Source organism: Daldinia childiae, assembly GCF_008694065.1.
Source record: "Daldinia childiae strain JS-1345 chromosome Unknown Scaffold2, whole genome shotgun sequence".
NCBI classification, from domain to species: domain Eukaryota; kingdom Fungi; phylum Ascomycota; class Sordariomycetes; order Xylariales; family Hypoxylaceae; genus Daldinia; species Daldinia childiae.
The window spans coordinates 6,370,229-6,387,696 of NW_022984643.1; the positions used below are offsets into that span (position 1 = coordinate 6,370,229).

The window sequence follows — 17,468 nt, forward strand, 5'->3', positions numbered from 1 at the left end:
ACTGTGGCACTGTCGAATTGTGCTACCATACATGTACTCACTGCCAGCAGTCGTCAACCTCGTCGTCGCCGACGCAGCTTAGCATTGGCCAAGTACCTAGGTATAGTCGCCCCAAGCTTCCATTTCCAGCCGCCCTATTCGCTCTGGCTCTCGCCTTGGTTTATCTTTCTGTCCCTTAGACCAGGTACCTAACCTACCGCGTGTTCTTTCCTTTTAAGAATCCTCCATGCATTTTGAGTCACATCCCACAAGATCCTTTCTGCAAACTTCCGTCCTGACCTTTCCTACTTTATTTTTTCCCACCCAACCACCCACACCCACACTCGCCCTCCCACATAAAACATTTAACCCTAGATCCTAGGAAGTCCCTTGTCAAACATCTGCACTACCTCTACTCCCCCCCCTACACAAAAGGCAGCAAAACCTTATTCCCTGTCCCTCGTTTTGCGTTCTTTCGTTCGAAGGAACAATTAGAGGCTGTACCACAATCGTTTTTTGTTAAGTCCGATTTTCCTCTCTTTCGCCATGCGTTATTCCATGACGCTGATCCTCGCGGCCGTGTGCTGCTTCATCAGCGGCCTCGTGGGCGCTGAGTGGTTCCCCCGCGAGACTGGTGTCATTGCTCGCGCTGCTGCTTTCGCGGGTTGGTCCCCCAAGCCGACTCCCGCTCCTGGCGCCGCGAAGACCGAGAAGGAGGAGGTGTTGGATGTTCTCCTTAGACGGGAGAATGACAACAAAAGTTGGATCAATAATGAGACCTGTGGTTGGATCTCGGGCCCGCCTTGTAAGTGTTACCACCTATACTTGATGATGATGAAATTAGACACTTTGTGGATTGATATAGTAGTACTTACACTTATACTTAGCTAAACCCTTCACTTGCGAAGAAAGTTCCACTTGTGCTACGAACTCTGACCATATTGTCGCTTGTGTCTCTGGCACGATCTCGTCGTTTTTCACGACGTGCATGGATTTCTCTGCGTATCAGAGAGGTCTTTGCGACGGCCGTGACCCGGGAGCCGGATGTTGGTAAGTTATCTTTTTCCTTTCTCATCAGCTACTTTACCCTTCGTACCATCTACTACCCTTCTCTCATCCTTGAATCTGTTATGGGAAATGTCTTTACATCCCATGAGCACCAATTACCACTACAGTCTCTACTCGCTTTGACAATATGGCACATAAACATACACTAACACTCATACCCCTTTAGCATGAATAGTCGCTACGGCTCTTGCGCAACTTACCTCTGGGCCAACGACCCTATGCGTTCCATGTACCGTTGCTCTAACATCTCAACGGCCATCGATATGCTAGACGTTCCGCAGTTCGTCGTGGATGCTTCTCTCAGTGCATCCGCGGCCCAGACCCCTACCAGCGTCGATCCCCTGAGTTCCGGCATCTACCCCGGCAGCGAGCAGCCATCCTCCAATACCAGCAACATCAGCGTCGGCGCTATCATGGGCTGCGTAATCGGCAGCGTCCTTGGTCTCTCCGTCATCGGCTACATGTTGTTATGCTGCCGAGCCTACCGCAAGAAAGCCAAGGCAGACCACAACAACGTTCAGAACCGTCTCGACAACGCCTTCCAGCCGCCTCTCACTCCTCGCACTCCTCGCCTCCGTGGTCTCGCTATGTCGGCCTTTGAGCCTGAACCCAGTACCCCCGCCAACCAGCGCCAGCCCGACGCTTCGTCGTCCGTGTACTCCCAGGACTCAGCCACCATAGTCACCCCCTCTCGCAGCGCCAACCGAGCCTCCGCCCCTGTGTACACCCACGTAGCTCCCGACACTCCCCGCCCGGATGCCCAGCGCCCCCTCTACTACTCTGTTTTCGATCGACCTCAAGCCGGAACCTCAGTCCCCCCTAGGTACGAATGGCATCAAATGCACGTCCGCGTGCGCCCCGAGAGTTCGCCTGTTATCGGGTACAACACGCCACCGCCTCGATACTCTCTGTATCCCGCCGTCGAGTCGCGCCTAAGCGCAGCCGACATGCAAGCGGTTACCGAGGGTCGCGTGCACGCCCTCGTGCAGAGCGAGGAAGACGCTGTTCTTTGGGTGAACAGGGAGCCTACCACCAGCTCGATGAACACGGAGGGAGCCACTGAGGCGACGCACGACCTTAAGTAGGTACGATGCATGAGGCTAGAGTCTCCTCGTTTCGGTATGGAAGTTGCCCTGAGTGTGGAGAGCTGCGAACATCTATACGATATGCCGATCGAATTAATCTCGGCGGAGCTGGAAACCCTGGTATGGAAAAGGAGAGAAAATCAAATTCATAGGCAGGATCTCACATAGGCCCGCGGTCTCTAGTGATGCTTCTTGCTTTCGGTTTGTTTGTTGCGTTGCGTTGCGTTGCGTTGCGTTGCGTTGCGTTTGATACTAGCAGGAGAATGGAGTAATGGAAGGATGAGATCAGGCATTCGGGGCTAGGATGTAATGTATACTCGAGAATTTCTTTGCCTGCGTGGTTTAGACACGTAGGTCGTCAAGGATCGCAGGATCAAAGTCTCGTACATAGGTCTCAAGCACGTGTCTATATAGGCATGCACTCAATGGCAACAACCTGTCTTATACATACCTACATAGCATGCAGGAGTGGACTAATGACTATTCCCTATATTCCTAACATACGTAGCAATGCGCTGTTCATAGTCTCTTAATACAACTTCCTAACTATAGCCCCTATTCTCGTTACCACATAATCTATCAGAATACAGGGTCGGTATTTACTTTAGATCGTATATACTTGATATATACTTCATGTGGCTATAACTTCATACAGGTAAAAGCAAGTGGAATATATCTTTTTTCCTCACGCAAACAACACCATCTCTCCGCTTTTACCCCCGCCCGACTCCCCCTTAAACCCCAAACCCCTATCTACAGATGCTCCGTTCCCTTCCATCTATGGGTATTTGATCCCCGCCGAGTAAAACCTCGCTATTTTGTTAGATTATCGTTCATTTGCTCGCTTGCCTGCTCACTCGCTAGAAGAAAAATAGAAACGTCAAGAAACGTATATCTTTGAGTCATTCAACGCCGTATTGCTGTTCAGTAACGTAAAGTTTGTCTTTTTGGCCGATGTAAACCTGCCATATATCCAGTCGCGTCCTTTCATGTTGTGGCATTACCACTTAACCACCGTGTGTTAACTGGCGTGATAGCTTGTCCGCCTGCTAGCACAGCCATGATATTGCGCATGGCGAGCTCCTCGAAGCCGATATGGGTTTCGACGGTACCGCCAGCATTATGACAAGTCAGGAGAGCTTTAGTTCCCGCAAGTGCCAGCAGCTTAGGATGAACATTAGGCTCGGTGGCGTGTACGTCGAGGGCAGCGTTACTGAGCCAGCCCTGCTCTAGCGCATCGGCCACGGCCTCATCATCGACGAGGGATCCTCGTGCGACATTAACAAGGCGCGCACCAGGTCGAAACCACCTAAGGCTCTCTGAGTTAATAATCTGACCTGCACCACCAGGAGCACATAGCACAACACAGTCCGATTGACGTGCAAGCTGCTCGAGGGTGTTCGCATAGCGCGCACGTAACCGAGTCTCGAGCGCAGGCGGCTTGCGCTCGACATCGTAATATACGATATCCATACCAAAAGCGGCGCTGCACTTAAGCGCAATTTGTTGGCCGATATTCCCAAGACCAACGAGCCCTAGAACACGACCACGCAGATTATGCGATTGCGCGGTGGCGCTCGCGTGACACGTCTGGAAGTTGTCGGCTGTTGTTGCCGACGAGATGCAGTACGGCAATACGCGGAACGTCGAAATGATCATGGCGAGGGCGAAGTCGGATACAGCCTCCGCGGCGGCAAGGCCACCGTTACAGTATACGATGCCTACAGGTTATTAATGTGAGTTGAACCCCCTTTATACAGATCGCAAGCTTGCGCGAATGGGGAAATAAGATGACAATATAAAATATCCTTTATAGAGTTATTACATACCTTTCTCACCCAACAGCTGCGTGTCAGCCCAGTCGAAACCAGTGCCGGCGCTAGCAAAGACTCTGACGCTATCGGGAAGTAGAGAGATGAGTTCCGCATCCCAATTACCCATCTCACCACCGGTACCCCAAAAGGGGCGGAAGATGGCAGAAAAGTCCCCCCAACGCTTCTCACGTAGGGCCTTGATGAAGGCGGGCCTTTGACGTTCATCGACGGACGGACGTACGACCTCAAACTGACCCGCGAATTCGGTGTAAGTCTCCGGGTTATACTTGACGGGATCCCCGATGTGCAGCACAACGGGCTTGCTCCCCGTTGGACCCCCCAGCACGGGCAAGGATGTTAACGTTGGTATCCCGATATGTTTGGGGGGACTGAGTGTGTTGCCAGGGCGTGTGGCGCCGAGTGCGGGGGAGGTGGAGCGTGGGGTTGGCGGTGCCGTTGGCATTGGGGTGTTTGTTGGTTCCGCCATGTTGTCAAAATATTTCCTAAGGGGTGAATATTTGACAACAGGAACGATAGAGGGGGGATTGGGTAGAGGGATAAGAAAAGGAATAAAGTATAACTATAGCTTTACTACCCTAAGGTTCAGGTAGGACACGTTTGTATGTGTCTATGACTTGTGTGTCTTGTGTCTCTTTTTGTGTCCCTCCAGGTTGAGTAGGATCGTCACATCGGAGTAGCTCCCTTCACCGCCGAACCTGACTGCTTGGCTTTAGGGGAAAATAGTGTGGGCGGGAATTATAAGCCGCAGTCTAACCTTTATTCGTGACGGTGTGGGGGCGACGATGTTATTCGACGCTACCTAGCAATCAGTAGCTAAGTCGAATCGAGGCATCGATGATTCGAATCCACTTCTAGCAAGACTCCCGGAATAGTTCTTGTTGGTTAAGAGGTAGATACTTTTAAGTAGAAGTACCACTGATAAGATTCAACCAGTTAACGTGGAACGAGTTCCTCCGAAATTAAGACCGTTAGAAAGAAAGAAGGAAAGATATTTACGGACTCTAAAGTAATGAGGTCATAGAGCCGGTAAGATGGTAAAGTTTTTATAAAATAATGGGAAAAGAAAGTTGATGGAGCTTCCCCCTTTCCCATCGTGGGGGTTTAGATGTTTTTTTTTTTTCTTCTCCCCATCGTTGGAGTACGTATTCTTTGTACGACAATAGAAAGAGATGCAGCAGCGTTGTAGCAGCGTTGTAACCACTACAGTAGAAACCCGGCGGGATACCGTTTAGGGCAATACGGACCAATGAGGGACAGGGACTCGACCCTATTGGATAGGACCAAAAGTCTTGATATTGTATCGGTTACAAAGATGAAAAAGCAAAATATTCCCCTGAATCACCTTAGGTAATTACCACATATCTTAAAATTTAGTAGAATTCTGTTTTCCAAAACTAACCTTTCCCGTTGTAACATCGTTCCCAAAACTCCGTAGGCGCGCTTCTATCAATGGCGCATATACCATTCCAGCTAGGTTCAACATCATTCTTACTTCAAATTCAACCCGGCGTAGTATTAAAATATCTTCGACCGATAAGTAATAAGCAATTCGCCGCCAGGGCTGCCCATTGTTTTACAATCGAACGTCAAATCTTTGAAGTATTAGGAACGCACCCTCGAATTATTCAATATCTTGGATGGCAAAATAACCCGGAATTGCCAGCGGGATTGCTCCTTGCTGAGGCGAACCGTGGAAGTCTTCAGGAATACATAAATAACAACGCAATTCCATTTTATCTTCAGAAAAATTGGTGCCGGCAAGTTGTTGAATCGATCGCATACATCCATCATCAAGGCGTGATACATTGTGATTTACGTCCTGACAACTTTCTTGTCCATGCTACCCTCACCTCCATCGATGTTACCTCTATCGATGTTTACCTTTGCGATTTTGGTGGTTCAGCATGTAGAAAACTTGGAATAGAGAATAGGAGTTTACCCGATTCGGGCTTTCACGACCCTAATTCCAAAGAAGTCTCAAACGCCACGGATATTTTCAGTATTGCATCGATTCTTTACACTATCCTTACCGGACATTGGCCATATCGGCAATCCGGTGGATTATTTGAATCGGGTAGAGAAGCGGAAGCTTATGATCAAATAGTCAATGAGTTTTTCCGAAAACGTGAATTTCCCGATGTAAATACACTTTGGGCAGGGAATGTTATCATCAAATGCTGGATGAATCAATACGCTAGTGCTGATGATGTTCTACGAGCTTTGGAGATGGAAGAGTAAATGAATTTCGATTTAGAAGAACATCGATGTTCGTAGGCGCTGTCTGAGGGTCGAGGTAAGCGGCGGGTTTGATTTCGGTGGTGCTTGTGGTAGATTTATTTTGATAAGCTATGCATAATCCACAAATGTATAGCTACATAGTCCAAGTATGTCATATTTGATATACTTTTAAATAATCATAATGATATTGGCTTGAAAGATTTGCTAGTGGTGTTGTACGAGTTTTATCTGTTGATGAAATTCTGTCATAATGATACAGAAGGATTTGTACAAGCGGTCTCTGCAGAGGACCACTGTTGGTTAAAGCAGCTTTTCAACTTTAAATATAAGGAATATCCATTTTTCAGCTACAAAAAGGGATGATAATATGGCATACTTTAATGTCCTTTGGGATGGATGGATAAAATGGTGGTTTTTATACCGTTAATGTAAAATATGTTATGACGGAGAAACTAATCTTTCCTGGGCCGTACTTTAAAGGGATATATTACGCAGATATATTCGCACCATGTTGATAAGGCTGAAGCCTCTTTAAGAAGAAGCGGGTTTTAATGGAGTACCTTGTATATACGTACTTTCTACCACATGGCCTTGAAACCTGCGTAGACTTATCTTTGTCTTAGATGCGAGACCTCTTAGAGCCTCCGATGATCGTCTCCTATCTTGTCTTGCCTTGTCAGCATGTTAATTCAACCTAGCTAAGCCTAAGCATCGTAATCTAGTACCATTTCCCCGGATCATCGCAACTACTTTATCTTGAGTGCAATATGTAAATCTTTAGTCTATCCATCCACTTATAACTCATTCAAGTTTGTCCTACTTAAGGTAGTATAGATCTCTCACGTATATAATGTAAGCGGATGCTTATATATGCTGCCTAATTTAGGCAGCCTAAATATATGCAAGATGTCACATATTGATTCATCGGAACGGTAGAATTGGTAAACCATTAGTGATATATTCCTTGTAAGATATTGCTAATCATTCGATGATCAATATTAAAACACTAATAAAGTTCTTTTAGGTCTAAGAACTATCTCTGGTGAATATTATCAAGTAGTATAGGTCCTACATTGTCAGCTCTAAGATCTAAATTCCACCTAATATACTATGATATAATTACATCATCACTAGTTATACTAGTATTACTAGACCTTGCCTAGCGATACTCAACTTTACGAAATCAACATCATTCTACCCCTTAATAATACCTACCTACCTACTATATATCCCCAAAGCCTCATAGAGGTCAGGATCTGCCACAGATTTAAACTAATAGAGCTCATTATGTTTCTGTAATTCTCACTTGAGTAGACTAAGCTGAGATGGGGCTATATAATGCCAAGAAAAAAAGGAGAGACGGGCAAAAATTAAGAGGGAAAAAAATGCAAAAACATACAACACTGGGGATTCGCTGGTCGTCACCGACCCAACTACTAGTCCAGCGGTATCCGGTTTATCTAGGGGAGAGCGGACGGGATCCCGAGTTCTCCGGATCCTATGGTCGTATGTGATTGAATGCCGGCTTATTGGTGTTTATATCCAAGGAAGCGCTTGATAGTCATTTGTCAGGCACTTGGGTTTCAACACTTCAACAGATATTTTAGAGCAACTCAGATATGAAGTATCAGTTGGTGAAATATTATTTAATCGTTGTAAATTAGACTGTTATAGATTTCATGGCACTCATCTTTAACCTGCAACCGTGGAATTAATACCACAATGAGGCGCTGGCCTAGCGCTAAAAGTCAGATTCATAAGGCGGAAACGACCAAAATTGAAAAATCTCCGCACATTTGTCTCAAATATGCGAGCAAACGAATCCATGCCATTGACTATCTCTAACCCAACTTCACCACGCCGAAAGCTATCAGGCGGCTTCTGCTCATCATACATAATAATCACTAGGTCTTCTAGTTCGGTAAGGAAGGTCTCCTTCCAGAGCTTCAGGGCCGCGTAATTGAAGTTGTACGCCCAACAGCTCAAGCTTACCCCCACGCGCTGCAGCCCTCGGTGGTCTGGATCTCGCTGTTGGACGGTTCGGAAGATATCGAACAGCCGTATACGATCGGCATCTCCTATGAACACGAGCAGGTCGGAAGCCGGAGAGAAATATAGATACCGAGAAACAGACGCATTGGGCTCCGACTTGAAGACGGGTAAGAGAACCGTAAAGTGCTCGAGCGCCAGGGTGCGGGACTCAGAGCAAGCGGACATGACCGCCGGATTATCGCTATTCGACACCCATATCGGATGTGTCAAGTCGTTGTTAGCCCCTCTCTGCGTATGTATCTCTACTACACGAGGGCAAAAAGCCTCGTTCCAGATCTTGAAGCGCAGCTCGACCGGTAACGAGGAGAAGAAAGTAAACTCGACTGGCGAGGACTGAGATTGCGGCACCGCCAGATCCGAAGTCGTATCCCCTTTAACAGGTTTAGCGGTCGGCTAAGAGAAAGCAAAAGCCACTACGTACCATGCGAACTAGCCATACTGTTGGTATAATTTACATGTCTTATATCAAAAATATGCCTTTCGGAAATATAGGAATATTCTCCTCCAATAGTAATTCACTTAGAAGTCCGTAAGCCGGACTTCAAGCCGGTATTAATCGGATTCGAAACACGCCTCTCGAAAAAGACAAACTCAGCCGTCGCACTATGCAAACACTGCTAAATGTTGTACATAAATTAAAGGATATTAAAAGTAGTGACGCGGCTCAGCTTCATCGGGACAATATCCGCACCAGCGGCGAGAGAAGTATAAGCCAATCAACGAAACCACGCGGGATCTAGCTGACAAGTCAATTTATATTTATAAATGAGCTGTTTTAAGTAAACAAATAAGCTAGTCGCCTTCCCAGCCTACTGGAAAGAAGTTGTCATGTCTATCTACATACACAACTTTGGTGTCTAACTTGAAAGTCAAGTTGAGATATGAGATGATGAGTCCCTTGTGGGACATCCATGACGTCTATGGCATGTCTCACGTGGCGCAGCATATGCGCGTAGGCCAGATCATCAGCCCCTTTTTAGAGTCTGAGCCATTAATTGAGCTTCATCTCATAAGCTCATGAAACAACGAAAGTAGCAATATGTATACAAGTTCAAGTCTAACTGCACATAAATATTATAAATTACCTAGATACCAATATTTTCTACATCATCACATTTCCCAGACTTTTCACAACTAACTCCTAATCCAACCAACCTACGCCTAACTTAACCCTCGTCATGTCATTCATAACACTCCCCAAAAAACAAACAACAACATCAACGCAGAAAACAACGTCGTACCATGCACCGGGACCAATATCGCAGATCCGGAATCCGTCTGATTACCCCGGCCAAGCCACTCCTTAAGATGCGCAAGCTTAATCTCCCGGATCTGCAATACCAATAACACACACTTCAAGTTAGCATCCGCTCAGCAGTAAGTTAATATATAGTTAAAAGAAAACAAAGAAAACGACAACTCAACACACCTGATCCATCTGCGGCTTCATCCCCCGCGGCTCCACCGCCTCCGACACCGCATCCTCCGCATGCGCCGTGCCGTCCACAAGTATAACGCGGGAATGGTTATACAAATCCGTAACCGTCAGGGCCGGGGAGCCGATGGCAGCCGTGCGATCGTAGCGGCCCTGGACGATGAGCAGCCGTTCCGTCGCGTCGAGGATATCGTTCGTTATGGCGTACTTCTGCAGGAAGTACTCGTTCTCGCGCTTGTAGTCGACGCCCTGCCACGCCGGGTTCGTGCATATGTCCACCGTGCCCCGGGCGAAGGCCTCGGGCAGCATGTTGTCCGCGGGGATCGATCGGTCGTTGATCGGGTAGTAGCCGCATGTGACGGCGCTCCAGGCCGGCTCGCTGCTCATCACGTTGCCCTGGCTGGCTCTGGAGATGTTGCCGTTGAAGCTGTCGATGCAGGCCGATGTGTTGGTCGTCCATGAGGTTGCTAGGAGCGGGAGGCGGAGGACTTCGCCTACGGTCTTAGCTTCGAGCGTGTTTTTGATTAGTTCCGACAGCGGGTTTGCCGTTGGGAATTTTTCGATCCACGGGTAGTTGAACTTGGAGATGGCTAGGTAAGTATGGAGCACCGCCTTGTACAGCCTCTCGTAGCCTAGCGACGTGGAGTTCTTGCATATATTGAGATCGGGGATAGTCGCCTCGCAGCTATTGTCTTTCTCTTGTTAGTCCGTAAAGCACGGCTCGTACGCAAGAATGACTCTCACCTGCAAGGCACTTCTTAAACGTTAACATGGACGTTTTTATTTTGGAGGATGCGTCTTTCGAAGCGTCGTTATATACTTGGCTCGCCCACTTTGCGGAATCGAATTTAACCTGATTCGAGCTGAGGGGGCCGAACGAATTCAAGGCCGGCGAGGAGGCAATCGCGCCGTAAAACGTATCTGGATAGCGAATCCGTGCCGATACGGCAAGGAATCCGCCGTACGAAGCTGCAATAATAGCATTAGTCCATGACCATCCTCTAGCACCGCGAGCCGCTCGTTTACTTACAACCACCATAAATCACTTTACTATTCGCAGCACCCAACACCGTCTTTTTTATCCAATTCACGAAATTAACTCCATCTTGAAGAACGTTATCCAACGACAGCGAGTCAAACGTTTCGTTTGAGACGTTCAATGGGTTGTAATGAAGCGGGTAGCTGCCGTGGCGGAAGTCGCCAAAGAAGCGATGCTCGAGCATCGCGACGAGGGCGCCGAGTTTCGGTGCGTAGTCTATGAAGTCGCTCGAGTTGATGGACGGCATGCCGGACTCGGCGCTCTGCACGAAAAGAATCGGTCCGCCAGGCTCGAAGTGTTGCGTTATAAGCTGATACCGCTGTCTAAATGTTGCGGAGCCCGCGTCGACCGTGTGGTTGACCTTCTGGATGAAGTCCTGAGTGGCTATGCCGCTCGTGTTTGATTGCACTCGCGCTGGCGGGTGGCGTGCCACGGCCATGGCTGCCAGAAGAGCGAGGATCTTGAACCCCATCATCGGCACTTCTTATAATGGCACTCGCTGCCTGGGTCTAATGGGTGACTGAGACAATCCGCGTCTTGAGTTGTAGTAATAGCGCACTTCTAGTTTTAGCGCGAACCTGGCGTTTATTCCATATGAGGTAGGTCTATGTTGTTTGCTCCCTTCTACCTACTATTGGTGGAAGTACTAGATATCAGGTAGGATGGTTAGCGAGTCGTAACATTCCATCGATGATGTGTGAGACAATTTCGGTGACGAGCATACCAGACGCTTGACAGCTGCAGCATCCCGAATCCAAACAACAGTCTTCACCTACTCTACTACTACGTAATCCTACGGGCATATGAGCAAGCTCGGACGATGGGTAAGCCTAAACATCAGACGACAAGTTGTCAAAACTTCAGACGACAGATTGAATAAGGTTGGAGGCGCATAGTGCCGAGTAATACGACATGATGCCAGAAGACTAAATTGGCATATAAAGTGTCCGCTTAAACCGTCCCCTTAATATAAACCTTACAATTATGAATTGCACGGGATAGAATATCTCAAGTCTTCTGTTAATGGAGCCCGGCTGCAGCCAGTTCAGTTCGGCCCTCTTATATGTTTCTACTATACCCTATTATTTCCCAGCCGTGCTTTATTATAAGCCAACGTCTCAAGGTTCAGTCAGTCCAACGGTGGTCACATCAATAAGAAAAAAAAAAAAAACGCTCAAGGGCTCAAAGTGGGTAGCGTAGCTCGTATTAGTATTCATAAACCGCCTCTTCATGCGGGCAGTCGATCTCCTGCCCATTTGATCGCGAAGAGACAGAAGAACACCGAAACTCAAACGAGGTATGTTATGTCATGTGAGCTAAAAGCTGATGCATCTCGGAAGTTTCCTTTGCAGCGCTTATCATTCTAACTCCGAATATCACAGGCCGAATTCCCGGGAAAAGCATATAAGTACCTAAGGCTCGTATTACGAAGCTGGACTAGGTACGAAAAGCTGGCGCTGCGAGCTCGTAACCCAACTTAACATCGAATGTTAAAACTTGAAAATTTGCCTTACATTACAAGTTGATACTTGACAAATCATGATTCGTTAGGATTCGCTGATCTCTATGCTTTTTGAAATATTTACCTGATTGGACCCTTGCATTGTTTATCTATCCTATGTATGTACAGTTGTTGCAAAGCCCCTCTCCGGCCCATTTTCTGCATCGTAGGGTAGGGTGTGGGCTGTCCAGGCTCCACATGTATGCATGTAGGATCCGATGTCGACGGAGTAAAGACCAACGCATTATCCATCTTATACATATAACGTGATAGCGGCGGTTATTACATCAATCTACTTGAGCCTCTGGAAAATTACACGCATAACGGAATTGATATGAAACGAGAAGCCTTGCGTCTAACGTTGTCAATAGAGATAGATAATACAGTATCCCATATGTTCTCTTGATGGATAATGCTAAAACCGAAAAGACACCAAGTTAACAATACCCTTAACCCCTGATCCAAAGTAGACGACGGTGAGATCATTCAAGCGTCTAGGCCATCTAGTTCTATAAGCTTAGCCACCATTCTAATCACCTCGTTATCGCGAACGTCCACGTGCGGATCGTTAACCTTCAGCGCGATGATGTTGTCTACCATGCCCCTGAGCCTTGAGACCAAGACACCAATCCTAGCCCAACCACGTAGCCTATAGTAAAGAGCAGTCAGTATAGATCCATCAAGAAGAGTGATTTTAAAGGCGGGGATTTACCTTAGCCATCCATCAACCACGAGGCCCCTGCCAAGAGTATCGAGCTCGATAGCGCCAGAGAACAAGAGCAACGTGAAGGAGTTGAACGCTATAAACAAGCAGCAGTCAGTAAATCATATAAATATAATAATATGGATAGAATACTCACGAGTTAACTCTCGAATGAAGATCTTGCTCGTAGACATCATGTTGAAATAGGACAGGAACGCAGCATTGCCTGAAAATCCTTGACTATCATGCAGTGTGCTTGCAGGATGGATGAACACGCGGCCGTTCTCCTGTGTATAGTACTTGATTGTCCTAGCTTCCGGGTCGATTTCTACCGCGCCCGACATCGACGTAGCGAATTTCTTGTCTGGAAACTGTATCCGTGCTATCTGCGGTGTGAACGCTGAAGCAGTAAGCGCACGTACGAGAGCCTGTGATGCTTGGTTGCCCGCGGGGCGGGTTTCGCGTATGCCTAACTCAGAGAGTGCGGAATAATATTGTGTCCGGGTTGCTGAGATATCATTGAGGGTCTGGTAGGAAAGGAAGTTCTCGTCGCAGAATTGTCGTAATTGTCGCTGCGGCGTACCCCCTTCCATCATGGCGTTCCACTCCTGGAAAGCTCTCAAATCCGTGAGGAGGTCGCCATCGCCTCTGAAAAATTTCATGCGAGCAGCTTTTGCATCATCCCGTTTCTCTGGAGGAGATACGAATGGACTCTTGGTACTTAGGATAGAAGCGATAGAGATGCTCTCATCAAGACAGCCGAAAATAGCGCCGTATATCATAAGCTTTCCGCAACGCAGATCGGCGGGGATCATAGCTAGTTGCTGTCCGAGAGCGGTCAGCTCCTCGCCATCAAGCGCACCCATTCGTTGCAGCATCTTGACAGCGTTCTCGACAGCAGAAATAGCCGGCGGTGTTGGTGTCCTCCCCAGGAATCCACCGACGTCTTTAGTTCCCATAGCTCGCACCGACAAGCAAAGCTGCTCAAGAGGCACACGCCGAATCTCCGGCTCTGGGCGTTCCGCCATCCGCTGTTCAAGATTCTTCGTGTACAGTTTATAACATTTACCAGCCTGTACTCGACCGGCACGTCCTCGGCGTTGCTTGCAAGCGGCGCGGGAAGCCCACGTCTCCTCGAGCTTGCGCATATTATTCTGAGGATCGAAGCTCGTCTCCTTCACCTTTCCTGTATCGATAACGGCAACAATGTCGTCTATGGTGATAGACGTCTCTGCTACATTCGTAGCAACTACGACCTTTCGCTTTCCAGAAGGAGCGCTTGTGAATACTTTTCGTTGCTCGCGCGTATCAAGGGAGGCATGAAGAGGTAGAACATGAAGGGATGAGACATTCCTGAGTTGGTTGACTGTCCGGTTGATCTCCGCAACACCCGGTAGGAATATAAGAATTCCACCCTTCTTGTTGCTGTGATATAGATCTGCATCAATAACCTTTGCCGTCTCCACGAGCAAGGAATAGTTGATCCGAGAACCCAACCTCTGGATAGTCTTATTAATCGGATCTTGTGGTCCTTTATCACCACCGCCTTGCTCTGTGGAGTCGAACATTCCCTCATCCCGATCACGATACCTATTATTGTCCACAGTAAAGTCCGTCATGCGAATTATATCGTCAAGATAGTAATCCTCAACGGGGTACGTCCTACCAGCAATCTCGACCAAGCCAACCTGTAGTCCTTCGGAAGTAAAGTAGCTTTGAAAAGTTGCTGCGTCGAGTGTGGCGCTCATAAGAATAAGCTTAAGGTCTTTTCTCTGTTTCAAGACGTCGCGAACAATGCTAAGGAGGAAATCCGTATCCAGACTCCGCTCGTGAACTTCGTCAATAACAACATGACTTACATCAGCTAAAGATGCAACTACATCCTCGGTCCGCCCGCCAGAAGTCTGCAGACGTCTCAAGAGCACACCAGTGGTAACGAAAGTTATTTTGGTCTGAGGGCTAGTTTTGTTCTCTCCACGAATGGTGTAACCCACTTCTTGACCAATCTTAGAGCAGCGCTCGTCGCTGACTCTGTCTGCAAGGCCGAGAGCAGAGATCCTGCGTGGTTGCGTACATATAATACTCGCAGCGTGACCAAGTCCTTTACTATACAAATCGTCTAGAATGAATTGGACCGATTGCGTAGACTTACCAGAGCCCGTTTCGCCAGCAATAATTGTGACTTGCTTCTGTGAGACTGTATCGATGACTAGATCTCTTGCTTGCCAAGCGGGTAGCTTCTGTCGTTGAGCTAACATTTCTTTGAGCGCAGGGCTGTCTTGCCTTTTTTGCCACTCTTCCTTGCTGCGTGTATTTACAGTCCATGACAACGGTTTCGGATGCCTTGAAGACCTCTGCTTTACTGGGATAACGTGACGTGTCTCTGCTGCGGTAGACGCAACGCCTGATATGTCTCTCAGCTTTCCCGGATTCTCGATAATAGTGTTGATGTTTTGTTGAACCCAATCAACAGCAAAGTAGATCTTCATTGGTTCTTCGCTGAGAGACTCGTTAAGATAGGCAAGAGTCTTCTTAACTATGCTGAGTTTAATATAAGAGGGCAGATCTGCCACCACGGCCACAACAACTTCAGATGGATACCGCGGCGTTCTGCGGAATTGTACGTAAGTCTCGACGTCCTTCTTGGGACCATTCCTAACCGAATCAATTCGAATTTGGCAAACGTCGTCAGATAAGCGCTTGAAATGCTCGCCGAATACAGATGAGAGACTTTCCATTTCATCATCCCAACATTCCTCCGGAGTGCCTGATATGAATGGTTCTTCGACATCATTTGCGAATGCCGAGTCGTTACCACTAGAGAGCAGAAAGTGCTGTAATGCCTCGGCGGTTACGCCTTCGTTTCCGTTATTCTCATCGTATAGCTTTCGACACAGCTCAGCAGAGTAGCCTGACTGAGACAACCGCTTTACTGCTGCCTCACGCTTCAAGTCTTGCGTCGCAGCCACTGAAATACCAGCGCTATAACTCCCTGGTAAAGCCCATCTAGGAAGATCATCCTCAGGTACGTGTATTAATAGCCACTCTAGAGTCTCTTCACGGTCTTTGCATTCTTCGACGGCTTCTTCTACATGGCTCTTCCGGAAGCCAGAGTTAGTAAGTTCCTTGATGACAGCCTCTTTCAGGGAAGTCGACATATTAACACCATGCGGGTTCCAGATTACTTCCCGTCGAAGCAAATCTTCTAATTGGGACCGTGTTTTCCGACCCATTTCGATCTTTGGAATCGTCGTCCATCCTTTCATGGGATTATTACCTCCTCCAGAAGAGGATGCAGCATTGCTTCGGAGGACTAAACCAGATGCACCGGGCATATTCTTCGCCTTTTCCCTGATTGCATCCTGCTCTTTTCGTTTCTTTTCCGCAGCAGCTTTCTCATCTTCTCGCTGCTTCAGACTAGCGAAAGGATCCGCATCATACATCCATGCGTTTCCCTTTTTTACATCTTCCTTCTTTAGTTCTTCGAATTTCTTCCATAGTGCTCTATAATCTGGGGGTAGGGTGGTATGTATATTTTTCATACTGCAGACCCTGAATAGGCCATAGGTAGCGGCTGCATGTCTGGCTTCTAAAGGAGTCTCCCTGGTCACTAGATTCTTATAGTCTGGTGGCAGCTTAAAAGGAGGCAGCTTCTGTACCTCCTGGGTCTTGGGATTCTTGGCACTAAGCTGGACGAAATATGAGATGCCCTCTGAACTTCTTATCTAACTCGATTTCATTAACTAGGTACACGAGGCAGTTGAGCAAAACAAGCCGCTTACAAGCTGGTAGTCGGGCTTGTCCCACTTCTGCCTTTGACAATGCTCCGAGAGCAAGTTCACAGGTAGTTTACCAGTCCAACTGGCTCCTCCGATAATCTGCTTCACCGTCGGTTTGGGAGGGCCTGGAACCTCTGCTGTTGCCGACTCGCCCGCTTCAGTCTTCTTTCCTCCGACATTCGAAGAACCTCCGCCTCCGCCACCTTTCTTATTGGACTTAGAATCATTGGTAGAGTTTGTAAATACTATAAAATCGTCATTTGGCTGCGATGCGGCAGCATTTTTACCTGATTTAGATGAAGATTTCTTTGATGATGATGATGCGTTAGCGGCCACGGCAGCTCCCGAAGGTGCCGCTGTGGCCTTTTCCTTGCCTTTCTTTCCCATACTGATAAGCCATTTGGCATCCTAGATGTAAAATCTTAAAATGTTTTCATGGTCATTTATGGGATGAGAAAGAAGTATAAATCGTCCAAAGCTGACGGTCAAAGATAAAATTTACAGTTTGTACCGGAGTATATCCGGCTAGTACTTAGATACCTGGATACTTAAGTGTCTAAGTACTGATATACAGTTAAAGGGGTATATATACTGTGTGTTGAACAATAATTTTTTAATTGTAGGAAATAATCATCAAATTCCTCCTATAATTAAAAAGTTTCGTATACCCCGCACAGTTTGAATTGAGATCATTGTTTTTGATTGCCCCACTTAGTACAATGGCGGGGTAGATAAAAGGTCCTTACCTGGGTAC

General features: G+C 47.4%; 4 protein-coding genes across 4 annotated transcripts; 1 reads left to right on the forward strand and 3 right to left on the reverse strand.

Moving 5' to 3' along the window:
• Positions 1-525: 525 nt before the first annotated feature.
• GL218_02562 (uncharacterized protein) lies at positions 526-2,132 on the forward strand (the record flags this gene model as incomplete). The annotated part of the gene is made up of 3 exons (XM_033579087.1): positions 526-784; positions 867-1,029; positions 1,214-2,132. The coding sequence occupies 3 exons, from the start codon at positions 526-528 to the stop codon at positions 2,130-2,132; spliced, it is 1,341 nt and encodes a 446-aa protein (XP_033438145.1).
• A 987-nt stretch (positions 2,133-3,119) lies between these two features.
• Positions 3,120-4,433, reverse strand: GL218_02563 (C-terminal-binding protein; the record flags this gene model as incomplete). The annotated part of the gene is made up of 2 exons (XM_033579088.1): positions 3,120-3,853; positions 3,962-4,433. The coding sequence occupies 2 exons, from the start codon at positions 4,431-4,433 to the stop codon at positions 3,120-3,122; spliced, it is 1,206 nt and encodes a 401-aa protein (XP_033438144.1).
• Positions 4,434-7,897: 3,464 nt separating this feature from the next.
• GL218_02564 (Lysosomal Pro-X carboxypeptidase) lies at positions 7,898-11,203 on the reverse strand (the record flags this gene model as incomplete). Its single annotated transcript, XM_033579089.1, has 5 exons — positions 7,898-8,628; positions 9,499-9,589; positions 9,687-10,384; positions 10,437-10,661; positions 10,723-11,203. The coding sequence occupies 5 exons, from the start codon at positions 11,201-11,203 to the stop codon at positions 7,898-7,900; spliced, it is 2,226 nt and encodes a 741-aa protein (XP_033438147.1).
• Positions 11,204-12,718: 1,515 nt separating this feature from the next.
• On the reverse strand, positions 12,719-17,101 carry GL218_02565 (putative ATP-dependent RNA helicase ucp12; the record flags this gene model as incomplete). The annotated part of the gene is made up of 4 exons (XM_033579090.1): positions 12,719-12,881; positions 12,945-13,032; positions 13,093-16,660; positions 16,718-17,101. The coding sequence occupies 4 exons, from the start codon at positions 17,099-17,101 to the stop codon at positions 12,719-12,721; spliced, it is 4,203 nt and encodes a 1,400-aa protein (XP_033438146.1).
• Between the last annotated feature and the right edge of the window lie 367 nt (positions 17,102-17,468).